This window comes from Dermacentor variabilis, chromosome 3 (genome assembly GCF_050947875.1).
Source record: "Dermacentor variabilis isolate Ectoservices chromosome 3, ASM5094787v1, whole genome shotgun sequence".
Lineage (NCBI taxonomy): Eukaryota > Metazoa > Arthropoda > Arachnida > Ixodida > Ixodidae > Dermacentor > Dermacentor variabilis.
The window spans coordinates 13,540,357-13,559,522 of record NC_134570.1 but is presented as its reverse complement, the minus strand read 5'-3'; the positions used below and the strand labels follow the sequence as shown (position 1 = coordinate 13,559,522).

General features: G+C 44.1%; 1 protein-coding gene across 6 annotated transcripts in view; it reads left to right on the top strand.

Annotated features, from left to right (window-relative positions):
* homer (protein) overlaps positions 1-19,166 on the top strand; it is a 91,973-nt gene that overhangs the window by 23,608 nt on the left and 49,199 nt on the right. For 4 of the 6 annotated variants that reach the window (XM_075684223.1, XM_075684222.1, XM_075684219.1 and 1 more), the window contains 2 exons: positions 37-555; positions 2,123-2,188. In XM_075684223.1, coding sequence (XP_075540338.1) covers positions 37-555; positions 2,123-2,188 — 585 coding nt within the window. Of the gene's footprint in view, positions 1-36; positions 556-2,122; positions 2,189-4,257; positions 4,408-17,243; positions 17,701-19,166 lie in introns of those variants that run through there. The other 2 variants (XM_075684224.1, XM_075684221.1) reach the window with 2 other exon arrangements.

The following is a 19,166-nucleotide window of genomic DNA, read 5'->3' as shown; positions in this document are numbered from 1 at the left end:
GCAATAGTTATGAGATTCCTGTATGTGTATGTGCAGTTCATCGAGAAGTTCCAGGAGGTGAAAGAGGCGACCCGGCTGGCTGCCCAGAAGGCTGGCAACAACGGTGTGGCGGCCGTGCGGCCCCCTGAGGGAGGGGAGCCTGGCGGGGGGGACCCCACGGCGCTTCACGGTGGTGGCAGCCCCAAGCACCAGCAGGCAGCAGCCAAGGCGTCGCTGCCCCAGACAACGGCCGAAGCGCAGCTGCGCTATGAAAACGATAGGCTCAAACTTGCGCTGGCACAGAGCTCGGCAAATGCCAAGAAGTGGGAGGTGGAGCTTCAGACACTCAAGAACAACAACGGCCGGCTCACATGCGCCTTGCAGGAGAGCACGGCCAACGTAGAGGAGTGGAAGCGGCAACTGCAAGCGCTCAAGGAGGAGAATGCCACCATTCGTGGCCGTATGCTGGATCTGGAGGCTGGCAGTGCCCCCGATGCCCAGGAGCTTCGCCGGGAGCTAGCCACATTGCGCAGCCGTGCTGAGCTTCTAGATCGAGAGCACAAGCAGAAGGACAAAGTAAGCATGTTCTCTGTTTTTATAGCAGCTGCATCACCCGCCGTGGTGGCTGCTGTGACAATATGCTGCTGAGCATGAAGTGGCGGGCTTGATTTCCAGTTAGTGTAATTACGTTTCAATGGTGGCAGAATGCAAGAAACGCTTGTTTGTTGCATTTTGAGTGTGTCTTAAGAATCTCTGGTATCCCATGCCGTGCACTATGGTAACTATAATAGTCCTTGTGTTGCTTTGGGATGTAAATCTCCATCAATGTAGGTGCTTCGATACAAGATGATATTTATGGTGCAGTCAAATACTATGGATATACAGCATATGCTGATCCTCTACTCCTTTTTTATTTGTTACTTTACATGATAATTCTAGGGAAAAAATTTGAAAGCTTGCAATTAGGTGTCCATCTTGCCTTACAGAAAACTTGTGCTAGGGGAGTGCTAGGATCATAGTGCACAACCACTACTGCAGGCTCATTGTGATGTTGTGACAAAGTGATGTTGTGTAAGGTGGGCAAATATTGTGCCTAGGAAAGCACAATATTAGCTACTTGTCTCTTTATGACTTGCCTCCCACTTGTTTATGCTAGTGCACTTGTTTGCAATCGCTAGTTGTAGAAGGGATGCATTGCATGCTGAGCAGTAATCGCAAGGAGTTTTTTCTTGTTTGTGCTATGGGTGTCCAATGTGTGCAGAGCTTTGAAGCTTACTACTGGTACTACTGGCTAAAGTTCGCATCTAGATGGAATCAAAGGGTCAAAGGCATAATTGAACTTCGGTTAGCCATAAACACACCACTACTAGGTACCGGTTGGTTGGGCCAGCATAACTTTGTATGAGGATGACATAAAAGAAAGGAACAAGAACACCGCTGACTATCAACTGGCCAAACCAGTCGACGTGCACCAACTCTGGATGACGTATATTTGTTGAGATGATGATATTTAGGTATCATTTGTTTTCTATAAGGGTGGTAAAGATCTTAGCACTTGGAAGTGTCTTGATGTCTAACTTAGTCAGCGTTTACGGGCAACGGCATTTCTTGCATGTTCGTGGTGTGGTTTTGAATGTCGACATCCGTAACCGCTTGGTAGCGCTGCTGCAGCTGATACTATTTTTATGCGTTTGCTCACCCTTGAACGTGTATGGGGGCTGGTGATCGACACTGCCGGAGCTCAAACAATGCAGTTTTGCCACATATGTACTCACCGTTGCATCGGATGTACTTGAGTGTGACACCTGGTAGCCTCCAGGGTGCTATTGATGCTGTGCAGCAGCACAGGCCTTGTGTGCTTGCTATCACTGTCATTGCTTCATCCTTTGAGTGAAACTGTAATTCATAAAAGACTGCATATTTATGGGCTCATGAATTGTATTCATGAATGTGATTTGCATTCATGATTGTGCAATAAAGCTGGCACTGCTTCTTGGAACATGCATTTCACTTTCGTGTTATGACCAATTCCTCTGAAAAAGGGGTATTATTGTTCTAATGTTCTCGGAGCTTCTGCTGGTCCAGGCAGCAACAGCAGTGGTGAAGAGTGATCTCAATCACATATATCTGTGTCCATTTGCAGGAGTTGGAGGCACTGAAGCGAAAGTTGGAGGACCAAACGCCAGGCAAAGCAGATGAGAGGCTGAAGGTCAGTGCCTGTTTCCCTCAGCACATCCTCTTATATATTTATTTATTTATTTATTTATTTAATTTATTTATTTATACTGCAATCCCTTTTCTGATGATTTTAGCAGAATTATTTACAAAATTGCACAGTCAACAGGGCTTTTCTTTTTTTTTGTAATGGTCATGAAGACTATTTTGTTAAAGTTAAAGGGACACTAAAGGTTACTATGAAGTCAAGTTAAAGTGATAAAGCAATGCTCTAGAATGTCTAAGGCGTCAATATAATCACGAACAGAGCTTTAGTAACCGAGAAATTGAGGTAAATGCATGACACGATTTGAGACCCCCCAGCGACATTTCGGTACTAGGCCGATGACGAAGGCACTCCTCATCATAATTTATGTCACTAGTACTCAACTACTCGTATTAAAAAGATCATTTCATTAGGTTATAAGGCAGAACAAAATGCTACTTGTCTACTTCTGTTCTATTCTAAGAAAAATAACATTTTGACGGTACCCTTCAGTAGTATGGGTGGTCAAAAAGTTTCGTTTTCGCTCGACTCTGCGCCGCGCGCGCTTTGGAGTTTCAGTTGTTTCGTTATCACGTTGGGCTGCCCTGGTTCTGCTGGCTCGCAAAACTTGCATTTGGAACAAGCAGGGAGAATGCCACGTCCATGTGATGTCGTGGGATGCGCGAACGGTCCGCGGAACTTGGCCAAGGGCAGTTGCAGCGGCGAATCCGACGTTACTTATCACGCCAACGAGTGCGCCAACGAGTGAACCTCTCCATTCGAAGCGGTTAAGAGTTGTACCTCTGCCACAGTGCGTTGGCAAAGAGCCGAAAAATCACATAGTGTGCTCGCTGCACTTACGCCAGAGGATTACGAGTTCAACGCCGACTTACTGAAATCATGTGGAGTGCCTTTCAAATCAATGCTTTCCCGTAGCGCTGTTCCATCGGTCTTGCCTGCATTCTCCGAAGCGCAAGAACAACTGCATGTCAAAGATGGGGCGGTGAGTGCGGCATTTGGTTTTCACAAAGGAAAAGCTACAAATGTGCGAATATGTACAGCCATGACATACAGTTGCCATCATAGTAGTACGCAACGACACCGGCAGCGCAAGCCCTCAGCAGCAGGTCACGTTCATCAGTGCTTAAATCGCTGAAGTTGAGCCCAGCATCGCGAGACAATGTGTCATTGTCAGGGTCGTCCATTGCAATGAACGTCAAAGTTGGCATCATAAAATAAAGAACCAGCTTATCGTCACGCGCTTTCCCTTCCGCTAGCCACCATAGTTCCGCTTTCGCACTGGTGTCGGCTGTGTCTTGGCTCTGTTTCTGGCCACGCATTTGCATTTTGCGCAAAAAAGCCATAGCGCCGTCTGTGTGCACCGTTTTACTCACTGACGGCGCAACGTCACTATGAGACCATGACGTCACCACTCCTCGATCGGAGGGCGGCGATTTGAACTGCGCTAGAGGTACGCGGATGCTTCAGAACGCATTTTCTCTTAAAATAAGTCTCTTCTTCGCATGAAACAAGCATTTCGAGGTTTCTGGGATGGTATTTCAACAGTCCACGTTGACTTAATATTAACCTTTAGTGTCCCTTTAATGGACATTTGCCAGGCTTCACACCAATCACAAACTTTCTGAAAGGCATCATTTAGTATTAGTGTATTGGCAGAATTTTTTTATAGTGGAGCACAGTGCACAGCCATCAGCAAACAGTTTTATATTAACAGGGATATCGCGTACAATGTCGTTAATACCGTATTTATTTGAATCTAGGCCGATAGCTTTTTCAAATAATCATTCCAAAGTCTAGGGTTGGCTTAGATTCGAAGATTTTAAAAAATGCGACAGTTTTTCATTGAAACTGCTAAATATGGTGCATAGCTAGCGCCATCTAGAAAGGTCAATATAGCAGCCGCTACTAGACGTGCCAGTAGCCAACTGTACACAAGCGAGGTCGCCATTTTGACCTGTGTTGTGTCAGCCGTATCGGTATGCGGCGTGGTGTTATCGCGATGGCACCAAGCAGGAGATGCCACTACAGTGCCGCTTTCAAGCGAAAAGTTGTGATAGACGCAGAGGTATCATCGAACCTTCAAGCCGGGCGGGACTTCGGCGTCGACGAGATGTCTGTCGTTGGAGGGGACAACGGCAGCAGCTTTTTGCGTGCGCCGCAACGAGGATGGCATTTAGCGGACCAAAGAAAGGCCGTGACCACGAAGTGGAGACAATTTTGGCCAACTTTGTTTGGTAGCTGCAGCATGGGACGACATCCCAGGTACTTTGATCGTGCGCACCTTTAAAAAGTGCAGCATATCTAATGCACTTGACGGTACCGAAGGTAGTGCACTGTTTGAAGGTGACAGTGACAAGGAACACAGCGATGAGTCTAGCAGCGACGATGACGTTGAATAAGCTCTGCACGTTCAGATTCAATAAATACTGTTTGCATTTTGTGAACGCTGTCCTCGCTTTTTTTGTTTGGCCTACATTCGAGGTAATATATATATTTTTTTGTTGGCTTCGGACTTTAGGGGGTCGGCTTAGAATCGGGGTCGGCCTAGATTCGAGTAAATACGGTAAATATTAAAAATAGTAACGGCCCATGCACTGAGCCTTGTGGGACGCCAGAGTCAACTGGTTGTTGGCTTTCCGGGTGATCTTTGTAAACGACATATCACTGCCTATTGCTAAGATAAGCGTTCAGCCAAGTTACAAGTTGTCTGTTCTGTAGTGTTTTTTCAAGCTTAAAGAGCAATTTCTTATGCGAAACCTTATTGAAAGCCTTTTCAATGTCCATAAAAAATGCATCAATTTGGTATCCTTTATTTCTTGAGTTTGCAAAATTATGCACCGTTTCCACAAGCTGCATGCAAGTTGAAAACCTTCTGAATCCATGCTGGTATTCAGTTAGTATTTTATGTTTTTCAAAAAACTCCGATATGTGTTTATGAATGATACGTTCAACTAGTTTGCAAACTGTAGATGTTATTGAGGTTGGTTTATAATGAGCAATTCATTTATTTCCACTTCTATGAAGGGATTTTAACCTGGCAATTTTCCAATCACTCGGCACTTGTCCTTCTAGCAATGACTTTGAATATAAAACATGGAGGTACTTAGCGGCACATACGGCATAAATTAAAAAAAAAAAACGAATTTGGAATGTTGTCTGGTTCATACGATTTGTTAATGTCAAGATTGAGCAGCGTATTGAAAATACCCTGTTCACTTATGACTACATCTTCAATAGGTGATAGAGAGATCAAAACTAGGCACAACACTATTATCGTGCTTAAATACCTATTTAAAATGCTCATTAAATGCATTATATATTTTATTTTCATCATCTACTAGCGCGACGGCTATATCAAACACCTCACAATCTTTAGATTTGGGGGAGATTGGCCTCCGAAATTTCTCAGGTGACGCCAAAATAAAGTTGGGCAGTGATGTTCTATAATAACGCTGTTTGTCCTGGTCACTATGGTTCTTTATTTGAGAAGAAATAGCAGAAATCATTTCCTTCTGTGATACTTGGTCTGAAAATGACTGTTTTCTCTTCTGTGATCTTTTTAATCTCCGTTCAAGTTGTAGCGTCTCCCAAGAAATCCAGGGGTTATTTTTTTGCTTCTTTTTAGTTCTGCGTGGGACGAAACGATCTATACATTCACTTATGAGGCTTTTAAAACAATCCCAATTCAATCCCAATCCCAAAGTTCAACCAGCAGCAATTTTTCATTTGCTTGTGGCAGCAATTTTCACATAATCATCGTTGTTCAAGAAATCTAAATAATTGTGACAGGAGATCTGTAATAGAGACACAGTTGGCTCGAGAAAAGTCATGAAAAATAGTCACCTGGCATCTTTCAGTTAGAGAAATGTTAGATAGGGTAAGTAACACTGCATGATTGTCGGATATACCAGAAATAATTTTGCATTTGTAGTTAGCATTAATAGCTCCACTACGAAAGAATAAATCAGGAACCGACTTAGAGGTATATTGTATTCTTGTAAAGTTGTCTACAACTTGTAGCAAATCAAATGTAAATGCGATATCCAACATAGCTTATCCAGATTTGTCATCAGGATCTTTAAGCGAAAGAGTAGACCAGTCTACATTTGGCACATTAAAATCGCTTGCCAGGACAACAAGATCACCAGGCTTCACATATGGGCTCAGGTAGTTAGTAATGCCTTCTAGTACATTAAGAGAAGAAACAGGGGGTCTATACATGGCTCCGATAACATACCTGACCTTGGCATAATAGGCCTTTCAAAACACACATTCAATGTTAGGTGCTTCCGGCATGCTGATTATGTGGATAGAGTCCTTGACAATCATGCATACTCCACCGCCTTTGCCTTCAGGATATTTTCTGTATGCACTGTATCTATTCGGGACAAATTCACTGTCTTAAATTGCGAGGTTCAACCAGGTTTCTGTCGAGATAGAAATAACTGGATTATAAGAAAACAGCAGAGCCTCGAAGTCGGTCACCTTATTCACTATACTTCTAGAATTTACGTTGAGTACTTTCAGTGAGGGCCGGTCATATGTAGTCACATGTCTACTAAGGAAAGGATTAAAAGCACGCTTGAGCTCCTTATTTGTTTTTAAAATTTGACAGAAAAGTACAGTAAGGCATAAAAATAATTAACTGCATGCTCAAATGCCTTTGTTCTCTGTTAATTGAACCAGTGTCGCTAATGTCACAATGTAGACAGACAGCATAGCAGTCAACTGGTGTAATCCGAGTGTTTATTCTGGGCATGCATGGAAGTGGGGGAGGGGATGTTAGTTCTAACAGGATAGCTATCAAGCATTCAGCATTTGATTTTGATTTGTTGTCGAGAAGGTCAAGTAGTGATTGACTATGCACAAAATGATTTCTATGAAGGAGAATAACTTACATATTGAAGATCAATCTGGCTTTCAATATCACCGATCATGCTAGACCTAGCTGTTTCGGACTTGTCAAGGATATCCACCATGCACTTCATATGTCTAACTGTATAGATGGGGTATTTATCTACTTATTAGCTCAAGTACCCACACTGTGCCGCCTCTTCATGCATCTTGACAACACCAGCCACCAAGTGGAAACCTCTGTGTCTACTACTAATCTGGCTAAATGTCTAAAAACTGCTTCCAACCTACAATTTTGACCAAATAGCAAGCTTGGCAATGTTTTTAGACCCTTGTTGTGAAATAGTTCAGTACCACCAGGATACTTCAATGGCAAACTGGATTAAACACCTGGCTTTACGAGAAGCAAGAAAAATGTCAGCGCCAAGGAACACAGATATGTTCGCAACTATGAAAGTCTTCTGATGAGGTTACTTTCACATGAGCACTGTGGAAAGGTTTTGATCATTTCATCAACCAGCAGCAATTTTTAGCAGGGAAGAAGTTTGGGCGTGTTGGTGGGATACATTCAGACTAGGATACATAGCGAAAAAATTTTGACACAGGGACAAGCAGAACACAGGACGAGCGCTAACTTTCAACAATTGATTTATTGCAGCTGGTGAGTACATATATACTCACTGGGACGCCACTGCAATAGAATGCACTGGAGGGAAGGAGGAAAAAGACAGTCATGTGACCATTATGCCCAAAAATTCAAGCTCTTTCCTTGATAAAAATATAGATGACGTGCTAACGCACTCGTCACCTGCTCTGGCTATCTCGGCTGCTTCCACAATTTCCCTCGTAATCTTATTCCTGTGGCGATAGACAACAGTTTGTTTTAATAGCGGGAAGCATGGTGCCTTCGCGTCACATTTTCTACAATGGGCAGCCAGGGCATCTATTGCGATGCTCTCCACTTTGTTACTATGTTCCACCAGACGCACGTTTAAACATCTGCCCGTCTGGCCCATGTAGTACTTCCCACACGAGAGTGGGATCTTATACACAACATTGCGAGTGCATGTATCAAAAGGATCTTTGTGCGTGGTAGCGCAACTAGGCTTTCGTTTCCTCATGGGACAGCTCATCACACTCAACCTCAAAAGTTTGTTAGGTGCTGTAAACACAACGTTTACACCAGAACGTTGCCCAACCTTTTTTAGGTTGTGGGAAACCTTATGAAAGTAGGGAATTACCGCCACTTTTTGTTTGTCCCTTTTTTCTTTCCTTTCTCTTTCGTCATCCGCTCTCTGCTCATCGCTCATGCGTGAAGTTAGTTTCCTTTGATGATGCAGGTCTTCTTCAGCAACCGAGATAATGATATGTCTCGGATAGTTCACTGCTTCCAGACGAGCCACTTGCTTACTAAGGCCTTCATCTAGCAAGTGAGCACATGACTTAGATAAAGCGCATGACAGGAAAGAACGTACGATACTTCTTTTTATGAGTTTAGAATGTGCAGAACTGTACCTCAAGGGGGGCTTATTAGCTCTGGGCTCATATACCCAACACACGTGTTCAGCTTTGAAATGCAAACGCAAGTCTAAAAACCTGATATTGCCCTGCGCTGGAAATTCAGCAGTGAACGTAAGTGGCCTATAATACTCATTGGATGAGGTAAGAATACAGCTAACAGCAGGGTTTGAACAGTCAAAGCCTGCTGTCAAAGATTTTTTGGTGTTTTTAGATAGATCACTACTTGATCTGGCTGCCAGTTCTCATGTAGATTGCCGTTTTGACTGTTCAAACCCTGCTGTTGCTGTATTCTTGCCTCATTCAATCAGTATTATAGGCCACTTACATTCACTACTGAATTTCTAGCGCAGGGCAATATCAGGTTTTTAGACTTGCGTTTGCATTTCAAAGCTGTACACGTGTGTTGGGTATATGAGCCCAGAGCTAATAAGCCGCCCTTGAGGTACAGTTCTGCACACTCTAAACTCATAAAAAGAAGTATCGTACATTCTTTCCTGTCATGTGCTGTATCTAAGTCATGTGCTCACTTGCTAGATGAAGGCCTTAGTAAGCAAGTGGCTCGTCTGGAAGCAGCGAACTATCCGAGACATATCATTATCTCGGTTGCTGAAGAAGACCTGCATCGTCAAAGGAAACTAACTTCACGCATGAGCGATGAGCAGAGAGCGGATGACGAAAGAGAAAGGAAAGAAGAATGGGACAAACGAAAAGTGGCGGTAATTCCCTACTTTCATAAGGTTTCCCACAACCTAAAAAAGGTTGGGCAACGTTCTGGTGTAAACGTTGTGTTTAAAGCACCTAACAAACTCTTGAGGTTGAGTGTGATGAGCTGTTCTATGAGGAAACGAAAGCCTAGTTGCGCTACCGCACACAAAGATCCTTTTGTTACATGCACTCGCAATGTTGTGTATAAGATCCCACTCTTGTGTGGGAAGTACTACGTGGGCCAGACGGGCAGATGTTTAAATGTGCGTCTGGTGGAACATAGTAACAAAGTGGGGAGCATCACAATAGATGGGCATCTGGCTGCCCATTGTAGAAAATGTGACGCGAAGGCACCATGCTTCCCGCTATTAAAACAAACTGTTGTCTATCGCCACAGGAATAAGATTACGAGGGAAATTGTGGAAGCAGCTGAGATAGCCAGAGCAGGTGACGAGTGCGTTAGCACGCCGTCTATATTTTTATCAAGGAAAGAGCTTGAATGTTTGGGCGTAATGGTCACATGACTTTTTCCTCCTTCCCTTCAGTGTGTTCTATTGCAGTGGCGTCCCAGTGAGTATATATGTACTCACCAGCTGCAATAAATCAATTGTTGAAAGTTAGCGCTCGTCCTGTGTTCTGCTTGTCCCTGTGTCAAAATTTTTGCGCTATGTATCCTAGTCTGAAAGCAATTTTTCATTTGCTTGTGGCACAAATTTTCACTGCCACAAGCACAGGTTGAAAGATATGTGCATGATGCAATTTTGGGCCAAAAAGAAGATTCATGGGAGTGGCGGTGTAAGCATAGTGGCAGCTATTGGCTTGATTTGCGAAGAGATACCTGTTGATACCAGACACTTTTTTCGATGTGTGAAGGAACTGTTACATGCAGGAAAATGTCGCTGCTCCCTGAGCATGTCGAGCAGCTTTCCTTCCTTCATGTCAACATTAAATGACTGCAGTTATGAAACTATAAGGCAAAAATGTTGTACTAGAGAAGTTTGCTTACCACAAAGCATAATTTGGTTTTATATTATTTGCAGCATACTAAAGTTGCTTTTTTTATTGCGATAGCAATTATATGGATACTCCAGGTACATTTCTGCCGTCTCCATCGCCATGAGTTTCTATATGAGTGAAAGCGTGGGAGGTTGAGCCGGTGAACGCAGCTCAACTTCGCGTGCGCTAGCGAGGAACACGGCCCAGATGTGTGCCCTCTCCTGTGGCGCGCGAGGCAGGGGAGTCGGGCGAGAAAGGAGGGGCGTTCCTTTCTGGTGACTGCTAGGGTGCCTTGATGTCCTCCTCAACCGCTGCTCTGTACAGAGTAGAGACAACTAGACAAACAAAAAGCAGATTTGGTGCAGCAGCGAGCACTTTTGGTGCAGGGTCCAACGCACGTGTGCTTACCGTATACCATACAGATATTAACTGATACAGTCTATATGTTGTGGAGATGGGTTTGCGCAAGGCTTACCCTGCAAGCAAGGTCAGGAAAGGATGCAATGCTCCTCCACACCGCGACACACAAAGGGCGCTATGGCCGTGTTCATCAATACAGTGCAGAAAAGGCACCACAGTCAAATTGTCAACAAACGCACGTTTATTCACCCAGGATGCAACACAGTGCAACAGTCAAGGCATGTGGGAAAGGCTCACTGCAACACCGATCGAGTACGCGCACCTGCACTCAACATGACGTCATTGAAAACACTCATGTCATGCCATGCACATTAGGGAATTTTCGAATAGTGGTCAGCCGGAAAAAAGAACAGTGTCAGTGTCGCAGCGCATGCTCAAGACACGAATACTGTTTTGCGTTTGTGTCGCCTGCGCTATTTTGCTGATATAGCGCATCGACACAAACTCGATGCAAAAGTATTGCATCAAAGTAATTGTATTGTATACATTATTTATGTTAAATAAAGTTTCAAACTAACATTGCGGCACCCATCATAGTGGCTGTTCTTGCCTTGTGCCACATTCGCTAATACCATTCTTAAAGGGCCTGTCACCAGGCCCCATAGCAAATTTTGGTTATACAGTGGAAGTTGTTACGTGTCCTCTAGGGAACATTCTGCCGCAAAAATTTTTCAAATCTGCTCATTAATCGCCAAGATAGAAATATTTCAGTGTCGCGAACCCATGATTTCAGGAGGTGAGCTCCACTGCCAAGCGAGACACTCTCTCCACTTGCCCCTTCTAGCCTCTGCAAGCTGAATTCCTTCCCTGTGTTCTCCCATACCAGACATCGAGGATCACGTGACACATACGTCACGGCCCTGCCTTCATTTTTTTTTTCCTCGCTTTTTTGCAGTGCGGCGCATTTCCGCTGACGGCATTGCGCATAAGGTGTTGTGATTGTCTCGTTTTGTCCAGTGCATGATTTTTCACACTGTGCACAAGGACATCTGACTAGCACTATAAGTCAGTGCAACATGAATACTGAGGCAGACACAAGCAGATTACAGAGCATGATCCCGCTCTGGAACACGGTAGAAAATGACATGGTTTCGATGTCTGTGCGTGCGAGTGCATGAAGTGGGAACAAGCAGACGAAACGGGAATACAACTCTCTTGCTGTGGTGCAAAGTAAAAAAAACAAACATGCAGACATTCAGTTTGTGTGTCTTATTATTTCTCTAAGCTTTAGTGCATCTATTCAAGCAACATATTACACAGATAACAGATGTTGCCTTAAATAATTCTTGAAGTCGCAAGTCGCCATGAGCGACGTCACTGTGCAAACACATGTACATAGGAGCACTAGCATGTGTACGTCATCCTCCGGCTTGGAGCTTGGCGGCTATGAGGAGAAGGGAATATGGCATTCGGTTTAAAATTACAGACCTTTCTGCGGTGCGTAGCGATGTAATACTTTCCAGACATGATTGTTATCGTGCAATGTATGCTCTGCGCTTGTCAGATCAAAATGGCCAGACCTGGTGAGGGGCCCTTTAACTATGCACCACATGCGATTGTGATCACAGTGGCTCTTTTGCAAAGCCCCGCTGTCACCCATAAACATAAAAGTTTACCTTTAGTCCTAGAATATGACATCCTCCTTCGCCAAACTTCGCGGTACCAGGTGGGCTTAGATGAACACCAAAATAAAGCACCAGCCAGACGGTACAGCAGCACTACATTGCATGTCTGTCAGAGAAAAATGCACAAATTAAGAACCAGACAACTCCAACGGGCCCACAGAGTTTCTCATTATACAGTAAGATACTCTTTGGACGGGCCTCTGCTTCCTTCTATGATGGTGATGATAGCACTATTGGCTTTGATTTCTGTTTTGCTAGCTGTGACGCATCGCTGGGAGAAGGATTTAGCTTTTATTCGTGCTTTGGCGCAGTCTCAGCGAAATTTTCTGCTAAAATGCTGTTTTGGCACAGGATGGCGTAAAGGCTCGATCTCGGCGCAGTTTGGTGCAATTGGCGCAGCTGTTCCGCCACTGCTTGGTCTCCTCAGGCAGCGCTTATACCTTGCAAATAGTGAAAATAGCAGAGCCGGACTTTAAGCATATATCTTTTTAACAGGCTGTTGCTAGAATATGTATCCATCATTTGATATCCTCACCATGGCAATTGAACTCACATGATTGAATCAGTACAAAACAATGCAGCAAAATTAATCACGTCATGTTACTTGCGTTATCACAGTTTGTCTGCATTGGGAGATAGGCTTAAAATGTAGTCGCTTTCAGTGCACAGAAAATACCCATTTATCATTTGGTCTTACCTTCTATCACATCAAATCACCATACTTCTGAGTGCACAGATTACACTCTCAATTTAAAACAAATATTTGCTTGAAAAATAGGTTCTGAAGCTCCCCCTTTGCATTGCCAATAAAAAAAAAACTAAATTTATTACTAGCAAACAGCCACACTAGCAGTCATTCTCTTTTCAAAAGACATTGCTAAGCTATCTGGGATTCATTAACGATCCTTTGCATGTTAAATATTTGACAAATTATTGACTTTTCGAAGCAACATATATTGCTCTGGTCATAGTTCAAAGTTTTTTATTATTACATGTCTGATTCAGTAGGTATGCACAATCTGTATGTTGTGACTCATAGCTGAAGGCCTAGTGTGCAGACCATTTACAAAAAATATATAGCCCTGTCAATACAATAATACAATGAAAACATAAATTAAATTTAATAGCTTGCACAGTCAACTTTTAAGTTGACCGTGACGGGACCAACAAAACTGATAGAATTATCAGACGGATTTTAAGCAAGATACAGAGAAAATGCCGGAACACACCCCACTTATTTGTTCGACAACACTTGCCTGATTTTAACATGCGTCTGTATCAAATGCTTTCTGTGTGTTCAAAGTAGAAAACTAACATATAACTGACATTAAAGCTCTTAAAGTAGAAATCTTACGCGCACTCCATTATTTAGCAAAGAGAAATAGGCGGTGGTCTATTATGTGCTGCACAATGGTGGCTAGTTTCCTAAAGTGAGCTGTGCTGCAATATAAATTAGTGTTATGTGCTAAAGCATACAAATGTATCAAAGGCAGTTTTGCTTTCATATCAAATTGCACTGCGCAAGCAATTTTGGCATAAGAGCTGCCTCACTGGAAAAACGAAAACAAAATCCAAAGGCGCAACATCATCAGCATCATCACGGAGATAAACTGAGTTGCCCTAGTGATCAATATAGCTGATGCTATCGTTCTTCCATTAACCCCTTCAGTGTTTTATTTTCGCCAAAATGGCCTTATTATATGTGTAAGCATTTCTGTGCCCACCTAAGGAGGAAACCTGTTCCTCCATCACGTAAGATGATCGCTTTCAAGATAGGGCCCGCAGCAGCAAGCAAATTGACCTTCGTGCTGCCTTTCGTTTCAACGCGAACTGAGTGGCAAGAACAGCGCTCGGTGCACTGTGTCCCCATTGCAGATCGCTTTCAATATGGGGCCCGCGCGTCTCGCTTCAACATGAACTAAGCGGCGAGAACACAGTACACACGAAGCTATCAGCACGTGGCACAATATGCCCCCATTGCAGATTGCTTGCAAGATAGGAGTTGCGCGGCCGTACCATACGCCACCGGGGTACGTTTGATTACGGTTCATAATGGTTCGACGTGGATGGATAAGACACTAAAGAGAAATAATGGCTTATAATGATCAGAACGCCATCAGCGCACTTGGCGCCGCCACCTGCAGTAGTTTGCATGTGTCATCAATTCACCTTGTTCTGCTGTCCGCAGCAGTTTGTGTCATCGCAGAGCTGTCGATTGTACTGGCTGGATCAAGCTTCATGACATTGATAATGACACTGGGCTGGGCGGAGACAATCAAGTGGTACAATGCATATGCATACTTGGACAACTCCTAGAGGAGTTCCTGCGAGAATTTGTCAGCTTTTCCTTTTTATGGTTTGGCATATTTTTGCTCAAATAACCCGTGCTAAGATTGCCAAAAATTTAGCAGTAATGTCGGGGTGCGGATTACAGTTACCAACCATTTATTCAGACCTTATGGGGACTGCAGAAATGTCCAAATGAACAGGTGTCCGAAAAAGCAGATTAAAAGAAAAAAGAAAAGAAATCCTTTATTTACATGCACTTATTCAGGCTCGACAGTTGGCTTGAAGAAATTGTGAATGCGCCGTTGCACACTGTTCCGTTTATGCGCTATCAGATAAGGCTGAATCTCGGAGAGGGTCGTACGGTCACTATAGGTGACTAAAGCACAGTCACTGTTTGTACACGCTCCGCATGCGACGGCAGCGTAGCACATGGTGCGTCATCTTCCGACTCGGCATCCAGCAGTGCAGAAGAAACCTGACGAATGATCTTGCCGTCGTCGAGTTTTGAGCATGTCAGTACAAACTGTGAAACTGTCAAATGGGAGAGACGGTGTCTGGAATCACAATGCAACCATTGCACAGATCTCGGCAGAACATTTTCGGCATTAGTAGGGAGCACATCGGAAGGCGACAAAACCTAGGCCTCCCGGCACCCGCTTGCCGGCATTCCCCAGCGCAGTCTGCGCAGGCACTGTTGGCGCCATTAGACATTTGACTGGATGTTTCCATATGCCACGTTGGATCACCACAACCTCGACACAGCACACAAAGCAAACATCACCACGCTGTCATGCCGACACCAGTCACACAAACGAAAAACATGGCCTACTCGCAGCATTGTGCACGAAGAAACAAATCAGCTGCTGGATTGTCTTGACATGGCTTACTAAGCTGAGACCAGAACTGCTGTAGCCACGAACCAGGCAGAAACGATGATGATGACCGGGGATTTGCAGTAGTGCCACTTCGTGGAGCAGCAAGGAGGCTCCGTTCAAAACACCAGTGGCGTTCAGCAAGTCGAACCACGCACCAGTTAGTCGGTGCATGGTGCTCTCGATCGAGTTGGCTTAAGCAGTGTCCGAAAAACCAGATGAGAGGTTACAACGTGTCCGAACTTTCGGCAGTTGTTATACATGGAGTCTATGAGGAGAATGGCGGTGCCGCAAAGCAGGCCGAATAATCGAGCATATCTGAATTTTTGGAGTCTGAAAAATCAGTAGGCGACTGTATACGTGAATTTCACCTTGAAGTGTGGCTTGCGCTGCCATGAGGCCACACCTCAAGGCAAGGTTCTCCGCCAGTCGGAGTTTCGTTATCTCCTAGGAAACACCCTCTCCCCACTCCTGCGTGTTGAAGTTCCCTCCTCCCCTCCTTCATGATGGTCGCCCATTCTCTTTCCCTTTAGAGGTGGCCATCTTGGGTTTAGTAGTTAGGGAATTGCGCAGGCTCTTCCATGCAAGCGATCTCGCATGACAGCGATGCAATGAAGATGGCTGTCGCGTTTGCTCGTCGCCTACATGTCGTACCCTATGCGAGCAATAATTTTGAGCGACATCTCCTCGGTGTTGCCGGTATGAGGGCAGCAAATACGTGTCGAAACTAGCATGACGCATGCTGTATTAACTTAAGTTTATGTACTTTACTCTAAAAAGCAGCATAAAATATTTCTGAAGGTCTTGCAGTAGGTTCTTATTTTTGCACATATAAAAATTAAGTTGTTTGCTCGTTCCGTGTGACAGTCGGTAGTATTTGAGTGATGTACGTTCATACAGTTTCGGCTTCGTGCTATTGGCTAGTTGCTCATAGCAGTTCTGGGCGATGAGCGACAAATTTCTGAGCAATTGAGTGACAAGGCTGAGTGATCTGTTCGAGCGACAGTCAGTTTCGTCGCTCAAAGCCATCGCTTGTCACAGTCACACACAAAATCGCTCTTGTGGGTTTAGCCTTTAGGTCACGCTTTCCTGCGGCGCTCCCTCAGTCCGCGAGAAGCGTTTCGCGATACAACGGTGAGCCAGATCACCGTTGGGGTTTTCGGCTTGGTCGCATATGCTCCATCGCCGTTGCCCGTGCAAGGGCTGCTCCGTCGGCACTGTCGTGTGAGTGCTAGCCGTGAAGTGATCAGATTCACATAACTTATCATGTGACTGGTTCATCCGCAATAACGTCTGGCATGTGAATCCAGCTTTGTCAGCTCACCAAAGAACGGATGACCAGAGCCGCTGGCCGAAGATACGACATAGTTGAGTCGCATATCCGCGAATGAAGACGTTTCTCCAAAGATTTAAGGTATGCAGATATTTCCGTGGATGATACATGCATATATTTTTTTTTCTTTCCGGACTGTAGTAATTGGGGGTGCGGGTTATAGGAAGAAATATACAGTATTTTCAAACTTGACTCCATCAGAAACCCTTCTAAAGCTTTTTCAACCAGTTTGTTTCATGTATTAAGCGTGAAAAAGTCATTTTTACCTCTTCACTAGGCAATGTATATGTACTTGTCATTGCTACAACAGGACAGTTAGAAACGAGGAAAATGCTATATTTTACCCTGTTTGAAAGTCGGCTATTCTACAAAGCAAAGTTCTTCACCGAATATTTTCTGAAACTTCTCTTCATGACGATTTCTTTCAGTAACTGCCTGTCGTCTTTTCACGCCGGGACCACCATTTCAGAATCAAGTACAAACCATGTCACACGTTACAAGATGCACACTCTTTTATACCCCGCACCATCATTGAGTGGAATAGCTTGCCTTCTAATATTGTCACTGAACCTGACCCTGTAAACTTCCACGACATGCTTTGCACTGTTAATTAGTTGCATTTTTATTGTGTGTGTGTGTGTGTGTGTTTGTGAGTTACTATTAAGTATCTGTATTAATACCATAGTCTGTGTGAACGTGCATATTTTCACCATTTGATTATGCTCTGTGCATGACATTTCTTTTTGTAACTTTAATTATTTTTTTACTTATTGTTTCTTACTAGCTAAACTCCGGTAGCATAAATTTGTTGTGTAGTTCGTCCATTTCTTTTTTGCGATTACTACATTGTAATGCTTTATGTTTGTACTGCCCCCTTATGCAAGGCCCTAAACTGAAGGCCTTTAAAGGTACTGTGAATAAATAAATAAATAAATAAATAAATAAATAAATTCTTGCACTTCTAAGGCTGGTGACAAATTGTGTGGAATTCCTTCAAACACAGAACGGCCCGGAGAGCTTTGCCTCAGGGCTTGCACCATGAAATCCAAGTTTCTTTCTGATGCTGCTTTCCAGAAAGTTTCTTTCTGATGCTGCTCAAAGAAAAAAGCTCTACTGCATCGCTTTCACTGTCAGAGTCAAAATGTGCCTTACCTTTGCACGTGTCTCATGTGCAAGCTGTCAGTAGCAGATGCCATCATTCCGAATGTGCCAAAAGGAGCTAAAAACGCTCAATTCCAAAAATTGAAATGGGTTGGGAGGCATCTTTGAGCGCTGACAAAGTGCTGCCATATATATAGTAGATAACAGACTGCAATAAATGCGCCCCTCTATTGCTGTTGAAGTGGCTGCTACCTATGTTGCATAAAACGAAGACTGAATTAATGTGGCTTTTGAGGCACTGAAATAAATGCAGCAAAACAAAAAAGTTGCATTTTCGCCCAGAAGGTGAAGCATCGATTGCAATAGCAAATTAGTACCCAGCTATAATAACTAAGTTTAGTAGTTTTATCGACCATATAAACTTGGAAACGTTCGCTTACTAACTAAATTAACAAGCATGGTGTCAGTGTGCACAGGCAAACATGAACACATCACACTCGATGTCCGCGGACACTCGCTGTCAAAATGCTGGTGCGACGAAGCGCGGCAGCAGCGAGTGAAGTGACGTTCGTGCTGTCTGTCACTTCAGTTAAAACTGAGCAGCGAGAACACAGCACATACCAAGGTATAAGCCATCTGCAAATCGCTTTCAATATAGGGCACACACAACCATGCAAAGTACGCAGTTGCTGCCAAAGTAGAACACTGCCTCCCCTCCCTTTCGCACTGCCTCCCTGCTTTTGTCTCTTGCGCGTGCAAGATTGAGCTGCAGTCATTGGTTCCCCTAACACGCGGTCGTGAAATAGAGTTGCTGCCCGTGAACAACACCCCCCTACCTACGTCCCATCACCTCACGGGTTTTCGTGCGACAGAAGACAACACGTTTCCTCTCAGCTTTCCTCCCTTGCGCGCGCCAGATTGAGCTGCGATCGTTGGCTCCCCTCATACGCTTTCATTTGCACATACAGCATACGGCTTGCAGTGACGGTGTTATTGCCCTTGAACTTTATATGGAATGGCAAAAATGTGCCTGGAGTGTGCAATAAGAAGCGTGATACAACCGTGGATTTCAAATGCTAGCACTGCAGCCGTCTGCGTAATATAAGAAAAACTAAGTGAACGTGCTGAATTCATTCAAATCAGTTTGAAAATGGGATTATTGCCGTTGACAAACTGAGCTCGTCCAAAGCAAAGTTAACCAGAATAGCATTGATGAGCTGAGCTCATTCATGACACTTAAAGGTTTAAAC